Here is a 21,297-nt window from a genome sequence, read left to right on the forward strand (position 1 = left end):
TTTCCAGTGCTAGCAATATTCTGTTTCTTCACTTAGGTCAGGGCTTGGTGATAATTCCCAGGTATTCACTGTAACTACTTATTACACTAATGTTCATATATTTTCAACACCTATACAACTTCTTGTGAAATATAACAAAGTAATTAATACGAACAAAATATGGAATCAAATCACAGGATATACAAACTATTTAGAAAATAAATATACTAAATCTTAAAACCTATGCAATGAAGTTAAACAGCACACAGAAGGAAATGTATACCTCTCACATGTTCGTTAAAGCAATTTATCACAGTGGTCCAATAAACTACAAAAGCAAAAGAAAAAAAAGGTTAAGACTCACACAAAAATGAAAAAGAAAGTTAGATTTAAAAAAATAAAAGGACTGGTTCTATCAAAAGGCCAATATAAATCGGACAAGCTTCTTACAAGTAATCATGACAAAGAAAACAACTTGAGAAATGAAAACAGCTTCATAGCCATAGGTTCAAAAGTACACATGGAAGTAATTTTTTTTTTTTTAGAATCTAAAATTACTAAAATTGAGGAGTGGGAAAAATGAAGACTAATACTTAGAAAAAGAAAAAAATGGATCAGGCTCAGATTTTATTTAAACCATGGTTTCTCAACCTTGGAAGTTCTGCTATTTCGGGCTAGATAATTCTTTGTCATGCAGGACTCACTGGACATTGTAGGACATTTAGTAACATCCTTTCTACCACAAAACGCCCATAGCATTCCCCCCAGCCAGCTGTGACAACCAAAATTATCTCCAGATATTTCCAGATGTCTCCTGAGAGGAAAAACTGGACCCAGCTGTAATTTTACTTTGAAAAATTTTAAAATTTTACTTTTAACTGTCCTAGACTTTGGGGGCACCTGGGTGGCTCAGTCGGTTAAGTATCTGCCTTTGGCTCAGTTCATGATCCCAGGGTCCCAGAATTGAGTCCTGCAGAGGGCTCCCTGCTCAGCGGGGAGTCTGTTTCTCTCTCTCCCCCTACCCCCTGCTTGTGGTCTCTCTAGCTCTCTCTCAATAAATAAAATCTTTAAAAATAAATAAAGTACCCTAGACTTTAGAAAAAAAAAAAAAACACAATTTTACCAAGTCATTTTAGGAAACTACTAACTCTGACACTGAAATGAAACAAGAGCCTAAAAGGAAGTAAGTAAGCAAACCAAACTACATTACAATCTCACTTAAAGTAGAAAAAGCCAAAAATAAAGTATTATGATATCCATTGTGTCCCTGCAGCTACCACCTATGCAGGTGCTCAGTATTTATTATGAATATAAGGATGAATTCACAATTAGCAATTTTTTCATGTAATTCACAAATTATATCTCTACACATGCACAATTATGAAAAACAAGGTAGATCTACACACACCATATGTCCATGATATATAATTGAGAAACACAAGTTGCAGACATCCCAGAGTGGGCAAATTGAACATAGTGTATATATATGCTTCTCCCATCTTCTCTCTTTCCTGAAGCTCCATTAGAATTATAGTGAATAAACACTATACAACATACAATGATAATAAAAAAAAGGAAATGAGGCTACCAGCAGAAAAGACAATTCATGCATGCTAGTAAATGCCACTAAATGGAAGAATGGTAATTAATAGAGCAAATAAGTAAAGTAGGTTAGGGGATTATAGGAGGCTAATTTGTCTCCTAGCACCCTGGAGAGCCTCTAGATTCTAAGACACTGGGTACACTAGACAGCAGGAATAATGGATAGAATTGAAAACAGATCAACCAAAAGCCTGTACACAGAACATGTCCAGTCCCCAAAACACAGTGCTCAACCTTCATCCTTTTTTTTTTTTTTTTTAAGATTTTGTTTTATTTGTCAGAAAGAGATGGGGGGAAGGAGGAGAAAGAGAAGGAGCACAAGTAGGGGAATCAGCAAGCCGAGGGAGAAGCAGGCTCCCACTGAGCAAGGAGCCCAACATGGGACTCGATCCCAGGACCCTAGGATCATGACCCAAGCCGAAGGCAGATGGTTAACTGACTAAGCCACCCAGGTGTCCCTCTCCCCTCTGTCCTTAAGCAGAACCCAGGCTGAGAGATCTACCTCAAGCAGGCGATTATAAAATTTCATGTCCAAAGAAACCAAGTAGTTCCAGGCCCCATTTTTTATTACACCAGAAAATAGAAACTGGGGGGTGGGGGTTGGAAGTCAGCTTAAATTCCTCTTAAATGCTATCAGTTGACAAGTCTTGGCCACAAAGAACTCTCAATTATCTTTTTAGTACCTTGCTCAAATACAAGTAAGAAAGGAAGTAAGTAAGAAAGGAAGAAAAAAAGAAAAATATGAATAACATAGAATTGATATTTGAGGAATAGTTTCAAAAAGAAAAACAAGACCAATATAAACAAGGAAAAAAAAAACTTACTGAAGAGAAAATAGAGGGGTACTTGGGTGGCTCAGTCAGTTATGTGCCTGCCTTCAGCTCAGGTCATGCCTGCTTCTCCCTCTCTTTCTCTGCCCCTCCACCCTACCTGTGCTTGCTCTCACTCTGTCTCAAATAAATAAAATCTTAAAAAAAAAAAAAAAAAAAAAAGAAAGAAAAGAAAAGAGATGTTAGAGAAGGAGAGGACAAGGGTATCAAAGTAACTCCTTAAGGACACTTATGATTACATCTATAAATCAAAAATAGAATGCTATGAATAAAGAATAATCAGAACAAGAAAGGGGTCTCAGAATTTATGGGACATCATTGGAGATGACCTTGACCCACATTCCCCAGCATTCATCCCCTTATATGGTCCCTCCTAAAGTCAATCTGGGCTGGCCCCATGACTTGCTTTAACCAGTAAATGTGGCAGAAAGGACACTGGGCCAGGTACAGATCTAAGTCTTAAGAACCCCTAGCAGCTTCTACTTTTGTGCTCTTGGCAGCCAAAAATTAAGAATCTGGCCTAACTTTTGGAAGAAAGAGAAGCCACAAAAAGAGGTCCATCCAAGAAGAAGATGAGATGCCAAGGGAAAGGTGCAGAGTAAAGAAGCATTTTGCACATTGTGGTACAGCCACTATCTGAATGTGCAGTGAGCCCAGCAGGAAAAAACAAAACAAAACAAAACAAAACTGTCCAGCTAAGCCTAATCAGCCCACACAATTGTGAGAAATACAATAAATTAAGTTTGGGGTAAGTGGTTAAGCAGCAGTAAATAAAACACAACCAAAAAAAGTTATGCTCTCCAATTTTTTAAAATTGAAGGAAAAACTTCTAGAATTTGAAATTAAAAAAGAGAATATGGAGATAATATAAAAGATACAAAGACTCAAACAAACGTGGTCTAAAAGACAATTAGGAGGCATTCTAAAAATGAACAAATAAAGAAAATGGAAAGGAGGGAGTTATCACAGGAAAAAAAAAAAAAATACAAGAACACTTACCTGAGGAGAAAGATAAAGGAGCCCACATTTGAAATGACCCATCCATACTGAGAGTCCAGCAACAATGAAAAACACAAAAATCCACAACTAAAAACACACCATTGTGATATCTGAGAACACCAAGACAAACTCTTCAAAGTGTCCCAAGTCACACACAGACTTAGAATGCATCAGGCTTAAACAACACCACTGGCTAAAGGACAGCAGCACAGTCTTTGAAATTCTGAGGGAAAATTATTTTCAACCCAGAATTATATATTCAATCTGTCAATCAAATGCAACAGTTAAATATAATAGCAGTTAACATTTATTGGGTATTTACTATAATCCATGCACTGCTCTAAATGACTTATATGTACTAACTCATTTACTCTTCACAGCTCCTCCCCAAATATAGGTACTACTGTTTCCCCCATTTTACAAACAAGAAACTGATGCACACAGTACTTGGGTAATTATCACAAGGTCATACAACTAATAAGCAGCAGAACCAAGATTCAAACCTATGGTGGTCTGGTCATATTTTTAGATGTTAGAACTAAGAAAATGTACTATTCCACGCTAGGATTTTACATGAGGATGTACTCAGGCAAAATGAGAAAGAGTAAGCAAGAAAGAGGACATGAGATCAGGTAACAACAGATCCACCCTAGCAGAGGAGACAAAATCTCAAGGTGACACCTACACAGCCAGTACAGAGACAACCTGCCAAGACTGGTGCAAAAGAACCACAGGAAGACTACAGAAGAGGCAAGAGTTCACAGAAAAGGGGCAGAACATCACTTTTTAAACTAAGTATTATTATAATAAGGAGGATATTGCAAAACAACTCTACAAGAAACATCACGATAGAAAATGCTACACTACAAAGTCCTAATAATAAACAATGATTATTCATATGACTAAGTATAATGGTGTTTTAAGATGGGAGGGGGGGGGAAGGTGGGTTGTATAAGAGCTAAATCCTTATTTATAGCACAAAGTCCATAAATTATGCCCTAAATAGGTAAAGCTGGAAATCACAAAGTTAGAGGTGGTGGTGAGCTAGTGGGCACTTCTGCTACTAAAGGAAGTAACATTTGGGTTAAGCCTTAAGAAACCCAGATAGGCTTAAAAGGAGATGGCATTCCTGGTGAAGGTAAATGAATAAGCAAAGAGAAACAATTGAAGGAACAGTTATGGAAATCAGGAATGTCAACAACAAAAAGGTGGTAGTGGGGAGGGAGGCAGTTGTTTCCCTGTCATAGTAAATACCAGCAGCTCCAAAGAGTAAATAGGTTATTTTTAGTATCTAAAATAAAACAAACAATCCAACAAGACTAACTTCTAAATAAGTTAAGAAGGAAAATCATCCTAGTTTTTACTTTTGCTTGAGACAATTTATTTTAGCTCTTGAACACTAGAGAATTTTTACTTTACCTGACCCGTGGGTATTGGTTGATCTAGCATCTCAACATCCAGGTGCTTAGGAAGGTTATATAATCTGCAGAGTTCACATATCAACCACTTCAATTGCTGACGAAGCTACAAAACACATTTCAGTAAATAAGCATTATGTTAAAGAGCCCTTAGAAGACATGAATAATGCTATGACTACTATAACCAATCCAGTAGGAAATGAAAAAAGTTAGTTACTGCTCAATTACAGCCTACAGATAAAATAACAGTCTTTAAGAAATATTTTTAGGGGCTGCTAGTATAAGAAAGTCACTATGGCTTGAGTACAATCCCTATAACTAATACCTAGCAGAATGACAACAAAAAGGCTGAGGAAGGAGAGCTCCAGACACTGTCGAATTTTCAGTTGCCAACTCCTTTTCTTAGGAAACTTATGACTTCAGACAAGAATACATTTACATTAATGAGACGACAAAAAAATACAGGCAGTGTTGTTACACGAGTTATAAAATTATATATTCCAGTCATCCATTTAAAAGTAAGAGGCAAACGTGGTCTAATAGATATACTCCTGGAATCTAAAAGACCTTGGATACAGCATCTAATTCCCTGAGTTTGAGGGCCCTCATCTGTAAACTAAGGAAATTAAAAACTTCTTATAATGGTAAAGATAAGATGAAACCTGTGAAAAGAGTTGGCACTTGTAGGTTCTTCAGCATCTGCCCAAATTTAAAAAAAAAAAAAAAAGGTGAAAAAAGCACTAAGAAAACTGAAAGGAGTAACTCATTAAGTTCCCATTTTTACATCCAAATTGTTTTGTAAGCATATTTACTTTAAGCAAAGAATCAAGGTAAGTTATGTTCACAAACATGTTTTTTACTGTTGAGAAAAAAAAAGCTGTTTTCAATGTATGTGTTTAGGAATTGTGCTTTCAGAACAATGTTCAATACTTACTAGACCTTACCCAGAACTAATAAGGTAACTTACTTCACCTGGTCAGGGACAGTTTCCCAGATGTCTCTGATCAGGAAAAGAGATGAAAAAGCAGGTTTATGAAGGACTAAGAAAACAGAAACAGAATTAGAATGGGTTAAAAAGAAAAGAATAAGACTTTCCAAAGTAGCCAAAAGAACAAGCAGAAATTAGGAAAGCTGAGCAGTAAATCAGGATTAAAAAAATCCTCAAGCTTAAAAGGCACCATGGATCTACCCCTCCAATAAGCTCTGTTTTGTTTCAAGAACATAATGAAGATGACAAATGGTAACCTGGACACAGACCCAGACACTCCAACCTGTGACAAGGAAGAGCCATGGGAATGCTGCAGCAGAGGCAGCACGTGGCAAAGTCAGACCAAGCGACAAGAAAAATAGGGTTGTATAGCTTTCCAGGAATTTCAACTCTACGCTCCCTCTCCCCAAAAAGCATTTAAAGGGTAGAAGAAACTAAGATGGTAGGAAAAGATTTAAGAAATATCTAGAAGGTAGATGGATAGGTATTAGAAACTTATAGGTCTGGAGAAGGGAGGTGTCAGGAAATAAAGGTATAAAAAAGAACTTTTAGTTCCATAGTTCAGCCATGGGTGACAAGTTCATTATTTCATCTTGTCCCACTCACAATCACAGAGAGAATTACTGAAGAGAAACTGGCGTGCTGGAGTGCCACAAGGTAGGGAAGGTTAAATTTAGATATAATCATTTTGAACAGCCATGGCACATCCAAGTGAGATTCCCTGGATCTATAGGATACATAGGTAGATGTATGCATTTGAAACTCAGGAGATAGATTTTAGCTAAAGAAACAGATTTAGGAATCCCTGGAATATAAACCATGATTTAAGTAATAGTAGTAAAAGAGATTTCTCAGAGAAAGCATAGAATGAAAAGAGGCAGACCAAGGGACAAGAGCTCAGGGAAGACCAAGGCAGGGTTAGGAAGGGATAAAAACAGGAGACAGTAATCGGATGGAAGTTCTCCTAAGATTATTGGTTTCCAGAGGACAAGGACAGGACTTGACTTTTGTACCCATCACTTATTACAGAGCCTGGCATAGAAGCCAGTAAATTAGAAAAACAAATAAAATAAAATAACAAACTTCTCTCTGTTCTTCTATTAACAGTTTTCTGTAGAGACCCAGAAGGAGAATGTATGCATTAAAAAAAAAAAGATACAGATTTTTTTTTTTTAATTTTTACAACACTGTTTGCAAAAGGAGCCAGATTATAAACAATATCCTATACCTTGCCTTTTCACTTGCGTATCTTGGAAAGTTATATACATTCTTATGAAAAGATTAGTGACATTCTTTGTAACTACAATGTAATATTCTATCATAAAACTATTCTATACACAGTAGTTTTTATTTAACCTGCTTTTGATTGGAGACTTTAGGTAGTAAATGTTTGTTAAGGGGAGGAATATTTCAACAAGGGAATAATCACTATCAAACTCTTGCAGAGAGGTCAATTTTAGGGTTAAAAAAGGATTCCTTGGATTTGGCAACTAGACATAAAAAATTTAAGTGCAACAATGAAGGTAGGATCCAGATTATAATGAATTAAGTAAAGCAAAGGTGAGGAAATATAACTTATTCTGTCAAGAAATTAGGTGATAGAATAACTGGCAGAGACTATAAGAGTAGAGGGTATTCTGGTTTTCTTCTTTTACGTAAATATATTAATTTTTTAAAAATAAAATGAGACCCAATTTTATGTCCTATGTCATTTCATTTTAAGAGCATTTTTTGATGAAAAATGTTAGACACTGAAAAATAACCCAGTCAATTCTACTATTACAAAACTTTTACCTTTAGATCTTTTTAGAATTAACCTCCTAAAAGGAGATAGCAGTAAGATGGCCATCTTTTTTAAGAGGGCCATCTTTTCCTGTCCTGTCACTCCTGTGCTGGAAATGTGAATCTGTCTAGCTTTTTATTTTTACCTCTAACCTTCATGGCTCTCCAGTCCAGCCTCTACTCTTAAAATACTCCTCAAACCAATTTCTTCTGTTGTTAGATTCTAACTTCCCAGATGGTCAGTTCTCCCAATGATATTTATAGAATAATCCACTCTTTCTTTATAGAGTATTTTAACTTATTCTGAATTCTCAATAGCATGACTTTGTTTTTAAACTTCTCTTATCTTTACCTGCCCAGTCCAGTACCAGTACATAATATTTTTATTTAATATCTAATTGGACAAGTGTCTCATTACTTTTTTCAACTTTTTTTTATTATTTACTTTTTAAAACCAACTTTAGCATCATTTTGTCAAGCTCCAAAAATAAGACTGTTGGGATTAACTGCATTCAATTTATAAACTAACATAACGCTACGAAGGTAACAGACATGTTTGTAATATGGAGTCTGCCATCTAGGAATACAGTAGTCAAATCTTTCATTCTAGCTTAATTTTAAAGAAGGATATGAAACTATACAGAATACAACCTCAACTATTTAAATCTATTAGAGTCCACGTATTTTACTAGCAAGGGAGAAAATACTGATAGAAAATAACTACCATGTCAATAGTGGTTATATCAGGCAGAAATATTATTTCCCTTTATTTTACTAAGTACTCTCACAGTAGTTGCTTATTTTTATCATCAAAGAAAAAAGATTTCTAAAATTTTTTTATAAAATGGAAAGTTATACTTCTTCATATACTAAAAAAACAAAAAAACACATTTTCGGGAGCCTGGGTGGCTCAGTGGGTTAAGCCGCTGCCTTCAGCTCAGGTCATGATCTCAGGGTCCTGGGATCGAGTCCCGCATCGGGCTCTCTGCTCAGCAGGGAGCCTGCTTCTCTCTCTCTCTCTCTCTCTGCCTGCCTCTCTGTCTACTTGTGATCTCTCTCTGTCAAATAAACAAATAAAATCTTTAAAAAAAAAAAAAAAAAAAAAAAAAAAAACACATTTTCTTTGTATACCTATGGTTAGTTATTACTGCAGTTACAGACTTGTGAGAGAGAAAACCCATTCCTTACCACAAGCCTTGATGTCATTCTAGCATTATTTCCCCTCACATCCACCTCAGTCTTTTTTTCTTTTTCTATCTTCAACCTTGGCTAGTGTTCCCTACTAAAAATGTCGGTAGGTTTAAAGTGAGAATTCATTGAAAAGAGACCACCTAACTCCTCATCTAAATTAAGGTTTAGCATATGGGGAATAAAAAAAGATAAATCAGGTAGCACAGAATTCAAGGCAAAAAACAGACAAAACTGGTCTTGAGCTCCTTTAAGATTATCAAATAATCATTAATCAGGCTTTTCTATATCATATTACCTCTCAACACTTAAGTTCTACATACAATGTTTTTTAGGGGGGAAAAAAATAGTAGGTTGGGTTATTTTCTCACCGAATTGTTGTTCTTAGTATCTTCTAGACGTTCCAGCACTGATGTCAGATTTGGGTCATCAGAGTCCACAAACCATATTGGTGAAGAAGATGGGTAAGATTCCTGTTACAGAGACACCTATGTTAAACATATTTACATATAGACTAATCTGGAAATGCAAGTTAACATACCATCAAATGACAAGATGACAACGGATTTAAGTAAAATATATCAGGGTGAAGAAAAGCAACCCATTAAAATCTAGGCATGGAGAAAAGTTTTTTTTTTTCCTGGATTTTTTTTTTTTTTAAAACAGTTGTATGGTGTAATTTTGCCTGCTCCATGTTACATAATTTATACACTTAAAAATCAAGCAAAAAAAAAAAAAGTAGTTTACCCAATAAGTAGTAGCATTTAAAATAGAAGAGAAACACTGCAAAAATTAGGTTTTATCACAAGCTGGAAAAAAAAAAAAAAAAGGTACTCAAGTACCAGGAAAGATGGGCTTCCTTCCTTTACAAAGGGTCAATCATGGCCTGGATAAATCTCTCAAAAAGAAAAGCAAAAAAATTAAAACAACCACCTCACAACCTTGAAGTATAATTTATAAATCTAAACCATACTACTTTTGCCTTTTAATATAATAAAGCTACATTTCTAAACTTTATCTAGATGAGATCTACCTCAATTTTTAAAGGTGAAGCAAAGAAGTATAATCTAGGCATATATTTTTAAATCCTTACAAATACTAAAATGATTTTTTAAAAATCTTCTTACTCCCTATACTCCCTGTTCTGAGTAATTACAGAAGTTACTTTGAGATTTTTCTCCAATAGAAAATTGCCCCCCGCAAAATCAATCCCATTAAATTTTGCCTTTTTCCTAATAATTTCCAACCCTTCTCAGATTGTAGGGAGGAATGTAGTTTCTAAAGGAATAGATACCTTAACTGAGATTAGGATTATTCCTTCAATATCTCTGGTGTTAGAAGTCAGAACAAACAGCCATATAGTGACCATATGGTATATACAGGTTTCACTCGCCACAGAAACTGGGCTTTGGAAAGAGGCATCCTCCTTGTACAGCCACTATCTTTGTGCTACAGCTCAGGGGTCAATGATGTTCCTGAACACTGTGATGGGCAACCTCTAAAATGGTCCCAAGCATCCTAACCTGGTATTCACTGCCTTGTATAATTCTCTCCCCAGACTCACTTCTAACAGACAATAATACAGTCAATGATGGGGTGTGACTCCTAAGATTAGGTTACAAAAAGATAAGAACTTCTAGGGGCTCATGGGTGGCTCAGTGGTTTTAAAGCCTTCGGCTCAGGTCATGATCCCAGGGTCCTAGGATGGAGCCTCACATTGGGCTCTCTGCTCAGCAGGGAGCCTGCTTCCCCCTCCCCCACCTCTCTGCCTACTTGTGATCTGTCTGTCAAACAAATAAATAAAATCTTTAAAAAAAAAAAAGATGAGAACTTCTTTGTTGCTCACCCTCTCCTGCTCTTTCATTCATCTTACCCCCACCCCCTCATTGAAGCCATCACCCTATGGAGAAGCCCACAGCTACATGGCAAGAGATGGAGAGAGGCCTCGGACCACCTGCCACCCTCAGACAAAAGGCCTGTAATACCAAAACTACATGAATAAGAATGGAGGAAGATTCTCTCCCAGTTTCACTTTTTAATGACTGTAGCACTAGTCAACATCTTTACTGCCTGGTGAGAGTAGCAGAGCCAAGGAACCCTGGTAAGCCATGCACAGATTCCTGACCAACAGAAACTGTGAGATAATGTTGCTGTTCTAAGCTACTATATTTGTTATAGAGCAATATACAACTAATTCAAACCCCATAAAATACTAGTATTTTATTCCGTCGCAAACTGAGTACTCTCAAGAAATGCTATAGTTACATATTTATAAAAGTAAAATTACATGTGTTGATTTTTAAAGGTTAACAGAAAAAAGCCTTACATGCTTTACTATTAATAGACATTTACTCTCTACTGTTTTCTATTATAGATTAGGAAAAAGTCATTATTATTATATACTAGCTGCCAAATAATTAGGTTCTGGTTATGGAAAAACAATTTTGAAGAAACACAGTATTAAAGAAGCATTGCTTTGAGAACTATAATCTCAATTACAAAATAGCTGAAGCCAAAGAAACGGTCTTTGAAGCACTTCACCAAATGTTTTTTAAAGAACAACAATTAAAAAAAATGAAAACTGTACTGAAGGACATCATTAGGTCTATTCAATAATGATTTATGTTGTAGTCTCATTCCTCTACTTTTCAGTGTGTCCCAAACCTATTCACAGACTAAAAGAAAAACTATTTTGAAAATCAATCCTGTTCTTAAGGAAAACTATTTATCGAGTATTGCATTTTCTTCTTCAAATTCTTCAGCCTAGTTTGAGAACATACCATCTAGACCCTAGTTCCAAAAAACAAAACAGAAAAATGGAACTAGAGGGTATTATGCTTAGCAAAATGAGTCAATCGGAGAAAGACAACTATCATATGCTCTCCCTGATATGAGGAAGTGGAGATGCAATGTGGGGGGTTTGAGGGGTAGGAAAAGAATAAATCGAACAAGATGGGATCGAGAGGGAGACAAAACATAAGATTCTTAATGTCACAAAACAAACTGAGGGGGGCACGAGGGAGGGGGGTAGGGAGAGGGTGGTGGGGTTATATATAGACATTGGGGAAAACTCAACACCCAAAGAACAAATAATCCAATCAAGAAATGGTCAGAAGACATAAACAGACATTTCTGCAAAGAAGACATCCAGATGGCCAACAGACACATGAAAAAGTGTTCCACATCACTCGGCATCAGGGAAATACAAATCAAAACCACAATGAGATACCATCTCACACCAGTCAGAATGGCTAAAATTAACAAGTCAGAAACGACAGATGCTGGCAAGGATGCAGAGAAAGGGGAACCCTCCTACACTGTTGGTGGGAATGCAAGCTGGTGCAGCCACTCTGGAAAACAGCATGGAATTTCCTCAAAAAGTTGAAAACAGAGCTATCCTACAACCCAGCAATTGCACTACTGGGTATTTACCATAAATATATAAATGTAGTGATCTAAAGGGGCACGTGCACCTAAATGTTTACAGCAGCAATGTCCACAGTAACCAAATTATGGAAAGAACCTAGATGTCCATCAACAGATGAATGGATAAAGAAGATGTGGTATATATATACAATGGAATACTATGCAGCCATCAAAAGAAATGAAATCTTGCCATTTGCAATGACGTGGATGGAACTAGAGGGTATTATACTGAGCAAAATAAGTCAATCAGAGAAAGACAACTATCATATGATCTCTCTGATATGAGGAATTTGAGAGGCAGGGTTGGGGGGTGGACATGGGGGGTAGGGAAGGAAAAAAATGAAACAAGATGGGATCGGGAGGGAGACAAACAATAAAAGTCTCTTAATCTCACAAAACTGCGGATTGCTGTGGGGTTGGAGAGGTAGAGATAGGGTGGTTGGGTTATGGACATTGGGGAGGGTATGTGCTATGGTGAGTGCTGTGAAATGTGTAAGCCTGATGATTCACAGACCTGTACCCCTGGGGCAAATAATACATTATATGTTAATAAAAATAATTTTTAAAAAAAAGCTCCTTGGCCCTTAGCACACTTTTGGGGGGGGGGGTTATTTTACAGGGGGCAAGGGGCAGAGAGAGAGAGAGAGAGAATCAGTTTTAAGCAGACCCTATGCTGAGCGTGGGCTCAATCTCACACACTGAGATCAGGGTCTGAGCCAAAACTAAGAGTCAGATGCTTAAGCAACTGGGTCACCCAGGTGCCCCTCACTTTTAAACAGTATAAAAGTTTTGACTCCAAAAGTTTTAGAATAGCTGCCTTCTCTACACCTTCCATAGCCCAACCCAGAATGTCTTCCTTGGAAGAAACATCCCTTCACCATTGTATATTAACCTACGTGGTTCCATTGGAGATAGCTTCCCTAATTCCTTCCCATCTTTCTATCTCTCTCTCCCTTGACCCAAACCTTGGTCACAGGTCTCTATGAGCCCATTCCACTCCCAGTGATTAGCTGTCTGATGGGCTCAGCCAGACAAATCTAGGTCTTCTCTAGGACTAAAATTCTCCTTCTGGGAGCTCCCAAGTCATAAGGCCAGCCTGGGGTGCTCAGTTATTTTTCTTGCCAAAACAGAGAGGGTTTATGTAAACAAATTATTTTCTAGAGGGTGACAGATATTTGTATTTCTGCCATGACTGTGAGAATGCCCATTTCACTGCACACGTGCTAACATTTTTACCAATCTGTTCAATAAAAGCTTTTACCTGGAAGAAAAAAAGTTCCTATACAATGTAAATCGTTATAGCTCCAGAAACCAATTCATCAATAAGAACGGGAGGCCATCATGGGATGCCTGGGTGGCTCAGTTGGTTGGACGACTGCTTTTGGCTCAGGTCATGATCCCGGAGAGCCGGGATCGAGTCCCACATCGGGCTCCCAGCTCCACGGGAAGTCTGCTTCTCCCTCTGACCTTCTCCTCGCTCATGCTCTCTCTCACTACCTCTCTTTCAAATAAATAAATAAAATCTTTAAAAAAAAAAAAAAGGGAGGCCATCACTTCTAGGAAAGTTTCAAAGGACATTATCTATATGCATAAGGATTTAGCTCTAGCTGTTAATGTCCAAAGGATTATTTAAAATTTAAAAAAAAAGGGCGCCTGGGTGGCTCAGTGGGTTAAGCCGCTGCCTTCGGCTCAGGTCATGATCTCAGGGTCCTGGGATCGAGGCCCGCATCGGGCTCTCTGCTCGGCAGGGAGCCTGCTTCCCTCTCTCTCTGCCTGCCTCTCCATCTACTTGTGATCTCTCTCTGTCAAATAAATAAATAAAAAAATCTTTAAAAAAAAAAAAAAAGGGGGGGGGGGGGCGCCTGGGTGGCTCAGTGGATTAAATAAGGCCTCTGCCTTCAGCTCAGGTCATGATCCCAGGGTCCTGGGATCGAGCCCCGCATCGGGCTCTCTGCTCAGTGGGGAGCCTGCTTCCTCCTCTCTCTCTGCCTGCCTCTCTGCCTACTTGTGATTTCTGTCTGTCAAATAAATAAATAAATAATCTTTAAAAAAATAAATAAATAAAATAAAATATTTTAAAAAAAGTCTTATTCAGAAATAACTTTGTGTCTATTTTCTACACAAATCCACTAAGACACCAATGTGTGGCTCTGTATCAAGCACCAGTCAGCAGAACTGCCTACCAGAATGCTGTCTCTACTATTTTTCCAAATAATAGAACATGGTCATCTCCAAGGACTTCATCACCGTATGAATACAGATGCATGTAACATTTTTGTTCAAGGTTCAGAAATATAACAGTTGTAATTCTTCCAGAGTGTTGTTCAGTAAATGTGGAGAGGAAAATGAGACCAACAGAATCTAAATGCTCTGACATTCATTCATTCGTTCGTTCATTCATTCATTTTAAGATTTACTTGTTGTTAGAGAGCGGGCATGCAGGCACCCAGGTGTGAGATGCAGAAGGAGCAAAGGGAGAGAATCTTCAAGCAGACTCCCCGCTGAGTGCAGAGCTTAACTGGCTGAGCCACCAAGGCGCCCCTAAATGCTCTGACATTGGGGTAAAAAAAAAAAAGCTACCAAAAGAGACTGCTCCCCGCTAATCATTTTGCAAGTAAACAACTAAGTAACATTATCAGACCCCACAGAAGCAGAATGAAAAATCAAAACATCCTTCTAAACTGAGGCAGAGAAAATAAAGGTGCTGAAAAAGATTCAAACCACCTGATCTGCAGAAACCAATGGGCAGTTTCCTTGATTCTCAGTGTACTTTGTCTTTCAGAATAATCTTTTAGAAAGAGAACACAGAACACTGTTACAATGGCTTTGGTAAAGGGGACTCTGCTTCATTACTCTGGCTCTCCAGTAATGCTTTACATTTGGCAATGACTGTTTCAATTCCCAGCCCTCAACTAGCTGACATTTATCTAATACTATCTTTTTCAGGTCTCAGGAAGTTTAAAAAACTTTATCAAGTTACTAAGACATACACCATTCATAAAATGAAAACCTAAGTCTCCTCTTCATTTACCTGTTCTTTCAAGGATGGGCATAAAAATGGGGGTAGAGGAGGATAGATAGATAATAACTAGGAATTTTACTCTATGTTACAAATTGGTCAGATGAATGAAAACAATGATTCCTCCAGCCTGAAAGGACCACTGAAGTGCTTAACATGACAGCTCTGCTATTTCCAAATGATTCTCCGGGTGTTCAGTTTGGAAAGGTAATCTGTCCCAGGAAGGCAGAAAAGGTCTCGGGCTCTTTAACCAAGTTGGTTCATGATTTCCATTGTATAACTTTGGTGGGCTACTGTTTATTCAATGTCAAGACTAGTAACATGAAAAATTAAGAAATTAACAGCACTGATTTATTTCTCAGGAAAAGCTGTTAGAAAGCATTTCTATTCTATATTCAGCCGCAAATGACACCACCAATTTCATATTTGTAGAGAACATTATTATTTTAAAAGCTTTCATGCAGGACAAAAAGTATTATCGACTTTATAGAAAAACACAGCAGAAAAAGTGATTTGCTTAAAGTCCCAACTACCAAGTATAGTATAAACCCTTTTCTCTCACCTAAGCTCAGAGCTCTAACATTTATTATTCTGGCTGTTGATGGTGAGGTGGGGAGGGGAAAGGGGACTCTGATAATGACCAAGAGAAATTTAATTAGCAAAATAAAAAAATGTGCTACCACAAGTAGCCTGGCAAATAGCCACTCATGCAAAAGAGTACTGGTTTATGTTACACAAACAATAAAATCAGTACAAAATTTTACCTGTTTACCAGCTAATTTACATGAGGTGGGTGGGGGGTGATTGTTCACTCTGAAATACGGATTGCCTACCAAGAATTGCCAGATGTCAAGAAGTGCATATAAGGAGAAATGAAGTTGCCAAGTTATGTTAAATATTTCAAAAGGACTAAAAGAATTCCGTATACTAGCTCCCAATAAGGCTACACAGGTTACTAAAACAAGCTGCTTTGCTTTCAGGTGTGAGCATAACTGAATATTAGCAGTAACTGGCAATTAGATCTGTTTGCATGACATTCCTTCATATCATGAGTTCACACAAAACAAATAGTAAAAGACTCCTTCTTGAGGTTGAAAATAGCATTCTGTCCCTTCATATTTAAGATTCAGATAAATTTATATAACAGAAAAAGATTTAGCTCAATTCCCCTGGACTAAAGAGTGAAACATCTGTTCTGGTTTCTCCTTCCTAAAATGGTCTTTCATATAAAGTCAAATTACATATTTCCTACCCAGTGACTTGTTAAATATTTAAAATATTTCTTGATGTTTCCTCTGCACTTTTGACAAACTCTTGGCAGTTAACTTACGCAATAGTTAAGATTTTCGTTCATACAGAATACAGCTAAAATAGAAAAAATATTTACTGAGTATTTACTGAATGGAAGATGAAAAGCATGATTAGAGACTATGCTCCCCTGCCATCATAAAAAAAAGGCTTTAAAAAAAAAGTCTAAAACTATTATAATAGAACATAAGGACAAATAACCAAAGCAGTAAATAGTAAAGATTATAGAAGGGAGGAAGGGGAAATAAATACCAGCAGGAACTGAATAAGACTTCCTAGAAGAGCCTTGAGGGTTGGTCAGACATGGAAAGACAGACTGGGGTGGGGTAAGGGGCACATTCCATATGGGAAAAACAGATTCAGAAATCTGAAAGAAAAAGGGGGTACAGTATCTTTAGAAGATTATTCAGGAACTGGCATGCATGAGTGTAAGGAAACAATTCATGAGGTGCCCTTTACTCAAACGTTAAACTGTGTTAAGTATGCTTCTTGGTGAGCAATGGAAAAGACCTGGCCTGGCATGTAGAAGAGCTCAATAAATATCTGGGAATAAGGAAATAAGAGGAAAAATTAAAGAACAGATCAAATATTATTTTTTTGAAGAGCTATAACCTTTTAAAGATTTTTTTTTTAATGTATTTATTTGACAGACAGAGATCACAAGCATGCAGGGAGGCAGGCAGAGAGAGAGGAGGAAGCAGGCTCTCCACAGAGCAGAGAGCCCGACGCGGAGCTTGATCCCAGGACCCCGGGATCATGACCTGTTCAACCCACTGAGCCACCCAGGCGCTGCTAGAGATTAGCAATTCAAAAACACAATAGACAGGAAATCCAACACCGTTTCTTCTTTGCACTTTTCCCACTAAGAAAATGGTATCAACAGAGGCAAGCCATGTAGATTTTATCAAAACACCTACCTACGCTTAAAGAGTCTTATCTTTTTTAGAGATACTCATGGAAATAGTTATAGTGACAGGTCAGGAACCAGCTTGGAAACACTGAGGTGGGGTACAGATGAAATAAGATGGGCCAAAAGTTGATTGTTGTTGAGGCTACATGGAGGTTCTCCACACTATTCGCCTTTTGTGTATGTTTGATATTTTCCCATAAAAAATTAATACACACTCATATACACAGAGTATCCACCATGATAATTACCTTCTGATAATACCTGTCATAACTTTGAGGAGTTTCTACTGTAATACCATTATACTAGTCTCTACCACATCCTCCTTTCACTGGGTGTCTCTGATTCATTCCTTGCTTCACTTCCTAATCCAGGTCTTCCCACAGTATTCTGTGTGTAGCTGACTCCTATTGGCCTCCTATACAGATCTCAACGGGGACTCTGCTGGCATTTGAAGTGGGTAATTCTTTGTTCTGGCAGACTGCCACGACCCTACAGCACCTGACATAACCAAAACCAGACATACATACATTTCCTAATATCACACACTGTAGAGAATTAACCCTAGTGCTAGATGGCAAACACATTTTTCCAACTTACCTCAGTAATTTAGTAGCTACCCACAGCCTACCAGTTCAGTATTCTATTATGCAAACCACCCCTTCCTTTTCCTGGCCATACCCCAATTTCTACCAGAACAATCACCATACAGGCCAATCTCCTGCATACTCACTACCACTTCCTGTTTCCTATTCTTGGAAAATCTTCTCTTTACCAGCCTATATCCTCAAAATTTGTCTTCTCCTAAACAAACCACATTTTCTCAAGCAGTGGTGTCTTTTCTGGATAGAGTTTCCTCTGCCTGAAATGTGCTTCCACTCCCAAGATTCTACTCACCTGTGAAAGCCCAACTCCAATGTCAGCCTCCCACCAAAGCCTTCTCTGAAGCACCACCCAACCACCAAACTCAAAATTAACTCTCTCTTTGGCTTTCATAATGACACCACAGAACTGAGTATGGTAATATGAAACTCTTCCCCCAAGATTTAGTTCTGAAGATAGGGACGACACAGACCCATTTTGCAAAACCAGTGCCTAAAACAGAACACTTAGATGTTCAATAAATGACTTCTCTCCTCAGTACAGTGCTAGTACTTTTTTTTCCCTAAAAATACACAACTGCTCCCCCAGATATTCTGGAAATTATTTTAATGTCAATTATTGTAACTTCAACCCCTTTCCAAACTCTCGGGTACCAGATCAGGAACACTTTAGGCACTTGAGTAGCCCACTGACTTAACCAGAAGGAGTCAAAGACACCACACTTTTGGTTTGGAGGGAACATAAACTACCACCTAGACTCCTGCTGTAAGAAGTTTATTCCGCAGTCTGGAACAATACCCTAGGTCAACTTCACCTCATGAATGGTTTCATCATACACATTTATGAAAAAACTAAACACTTGGATTACCTTACCAAGCCCCGGGTTTCTAACGAGCTTCCAATTGAAAGAGTGAGCTTTTACACTGCCTTTTTGGTTTTGTGACATAAATTAATCTTTCTGGTCTGAAGACCCGGGCAAATATCTCCTTTGGGGTGCAGATAATTTTAAAGGCTCACACACAAGAGGGGCTGTGGAAGCAAACACCTATATCACCACCTGCCCATCCACGTTCAAAGCGCCTTTCAGGAAACACGTTCGCGCGGAGCCAAGGCCAGCAAGGAGGGGATAATTCAAACAGCACCAGAGGCTGCATTCTAAACTTTTTCAATATCAGTTTTTCCTTAAACACAAATTTAAAAACAACTGGGTGAATAAGCAAGAGGAAGGAAACCTCTCTGAAGAGTAAGGCGTTAAAACTTGAGGGCCTTCCCCATTCCCAGCCGGGGTTCCAAAGCCAGAGTCGACATGCCTCGCCGCGGCCGGGGGCAGGCCGGCTGTGGGCAGCCATGGCGACCTAGCGAGGGCAAGGGCCGCCACGGTCTCCCACACCGAAACCAGAAGGCGGCTGAGAGGACCAGCAGCCCCAAACCCAGCCCCGCGGGAAGAGCGGAGAAAGGCACCGCCTGCCTCCTCCCACCCAAGCCTCGCGCTAGCAAGGCTGGGCCTGGGCAGGGCCCCATGCCCGGGAAAGGGGCGGATCCGCCCCGCCCGGGGCCCCGGGAGCCAAGGGGCCCCTACCAGACCGATTCCTTTTTGTCCCGGGGCTCGGGCGCCCTTTCAGCCCTCGTCTGGCTTCGAGGGTCTGAGGCCGGGCGCCTCACCGTGATGTTGCAGTGGAGTGTAAGCGGCGGAGACGGCGAGTGCGGGCTGCCGGGCGGTGCCGGAGGCGGCAGCAGGAACTGGCAATGCAGCTCGTCCAGCTTCCAGCTGACGATGCGAAATCGCTCGTGGTTCTTGTCGAAGATGGACGCCAGGAACTTCAGCTCGGCCTTGAGCCCTGACACGGACATCTTCCCCTCATCTCCGGCAGGAGGGGTGCGAAAGGGGAGCTGGGCCCAGAGCCGCCGTCACGGCCGCTACCGCCCCACAGGGCAGGCTTGGGGCCGCACTCTCGCGGCTCCGCCTCTCCCCGCCGCCGAGGCCCGCGTCGTATCGCGGCTGAAAAATGGCTAGGGGCACTGAGGCCTCGGCCGGCGGCTGTGTGGCGGCCTGGGCGGCGGCGGGGGCGGCGGCTGCTCTCTTTGTAACCGACTCCGCGGGCAGGAGACCACGGCCCCACGGCTTAAAAGGGCAACAGCGACGCCGCCCCCGCTACAGCCTGGGAAAGGGCTGCCCCCACCCCGCCCCCATCCCCTCCCCGCCCCGGCGCGCCCCGCGCGCCCAGGTTCCGGCGCGTGCACGCGGCCTGCGCGCGGGCCCGCCTGGCCGGCCCCTCCTCGCCTTGACCCAGCCCTCTTCCGCCCCGCCCATCTGCTTCTTTCCTCTGGCCCTCGGACCCGAGGCTCGGGGCGCTTGGCGCCTGGAGGCCTGATCACCTGGAGGATAAGGAGGCCCCCTGCGCGCCTCCGCCTCCAAGTCTGGGAGCTGGCCACGTGCGCGGCCTATTGCGCCGGCCACGTCGGCGCGCCTGCGGACGCCGGCCAGCCCCTGGGGGCGGCTCCTCTGCTGGGCTCTGAGCTAGCCACCCACTCACCTGACCCGGGCGGTGCCCTAATGGGAGGCGGCAGAGAGCTGGCAGCGCTTTGGACGCAAATCGGCTCACTTACTTTCATCTTCACTATTCTAACCCCGTACCTAGCCACCAGTTCACTAGCATGGGTTCTCTTCCCTTCCTGCCTTGAGCTTTTGTCCCGTTTCCCAAGCTTAAGGAAATCCTCTCCACCTCCCGTGGAGGCAGGACTATTTTCAGTAAAGTCTTAGCTCAAAAGTCATCTCAGAGAGGTCCTCCCAGACCACCCAATCTAAAATAGCCAACCAGTCACCCTATATCGCATAATCCTATGTTAAATTTTTCACTCAGCACCTATCACTGTCTGATATTTTTCTTATTTGTTCATTGTCTCTGCCCAAGACGAACGTCTGAGTTATTCAGAGTTGTTTCCCCAGCATCTAGAACGAGGCCTTTTGAAGATACCCAGTGTTATTGAATGGATGCTCCTATCAGGAAGGCCCAGCTTTTAATACAACCTGTGGCACATCGCTTAATAACATTTCAACAAAGGGCTCTGCATTTTCCTTTTGCACTGGTCTTGATTGGAGGTATTGGACTCTCTCTGCCTATATGTCTCCTGCTTCAAGATCTACAAGTGGTTCCTGATCTACTGGTCCTTAGATGACCTAATATAGAACAACAGGGGGAGCTATTAGGTCCATTGAATGAGGAATATTTTTAAATTTTTTTCATTTA

General features: G+C 40.1%; 1 protein-coding gene across 4 annotated transcripts in view; it reads right to left on the minus strand.

The window, feature by feature from the left end:
* Positions 1–20,182, minus strand: part of UBE2Q2 (ubiquitin conjugating enzyme E2 Q2) — a 73,445-nt gene extending 53,263 nt beyond the window's left edge. Inside the window, exons 1-3 of one of the 4 annotated variants that reach the window (XM_047737740.1) lie at positions 19,712–20,182; positions 9,158–9,259; positions 4,830–4,934 (exon numbers count right to left, since the gene is read on the minus strand). In XM_047737740.1, coding sequence (XP_047593696.1) covers positions 4,830–4,934; positions 9,158–9,259; positions 19,712–19,900 — 396 coding nt within the window. In that variant the 5' untranslated portion in view covers positions 19,901–20,182. The remainder of the gene's footprint in view (positions 1–4,829; positions 4,935–9,157; positions 9,260–19,711) is intronic. The other 3 variants (XM_047737736.1, XM_047737737.1, XM_047737738.1) reach the window with 3 other exon arrangements.
* Between the last annotated feature and the right edge of the window lie 1,115 nt (positions 20,183–21,297).

Source organism: Lutra lutra, chromosome 7 (genome assembly GCF_902655055.1).
Source record: "Lutra lutra chromosome 7, mLutLut1.2, whole genome shotgun sequence".
NCBI lineage: Eukaryota > Metazoa > Chordata > Mammalia > Carnivora > Mustelidae > Lutra > Lutra lutra.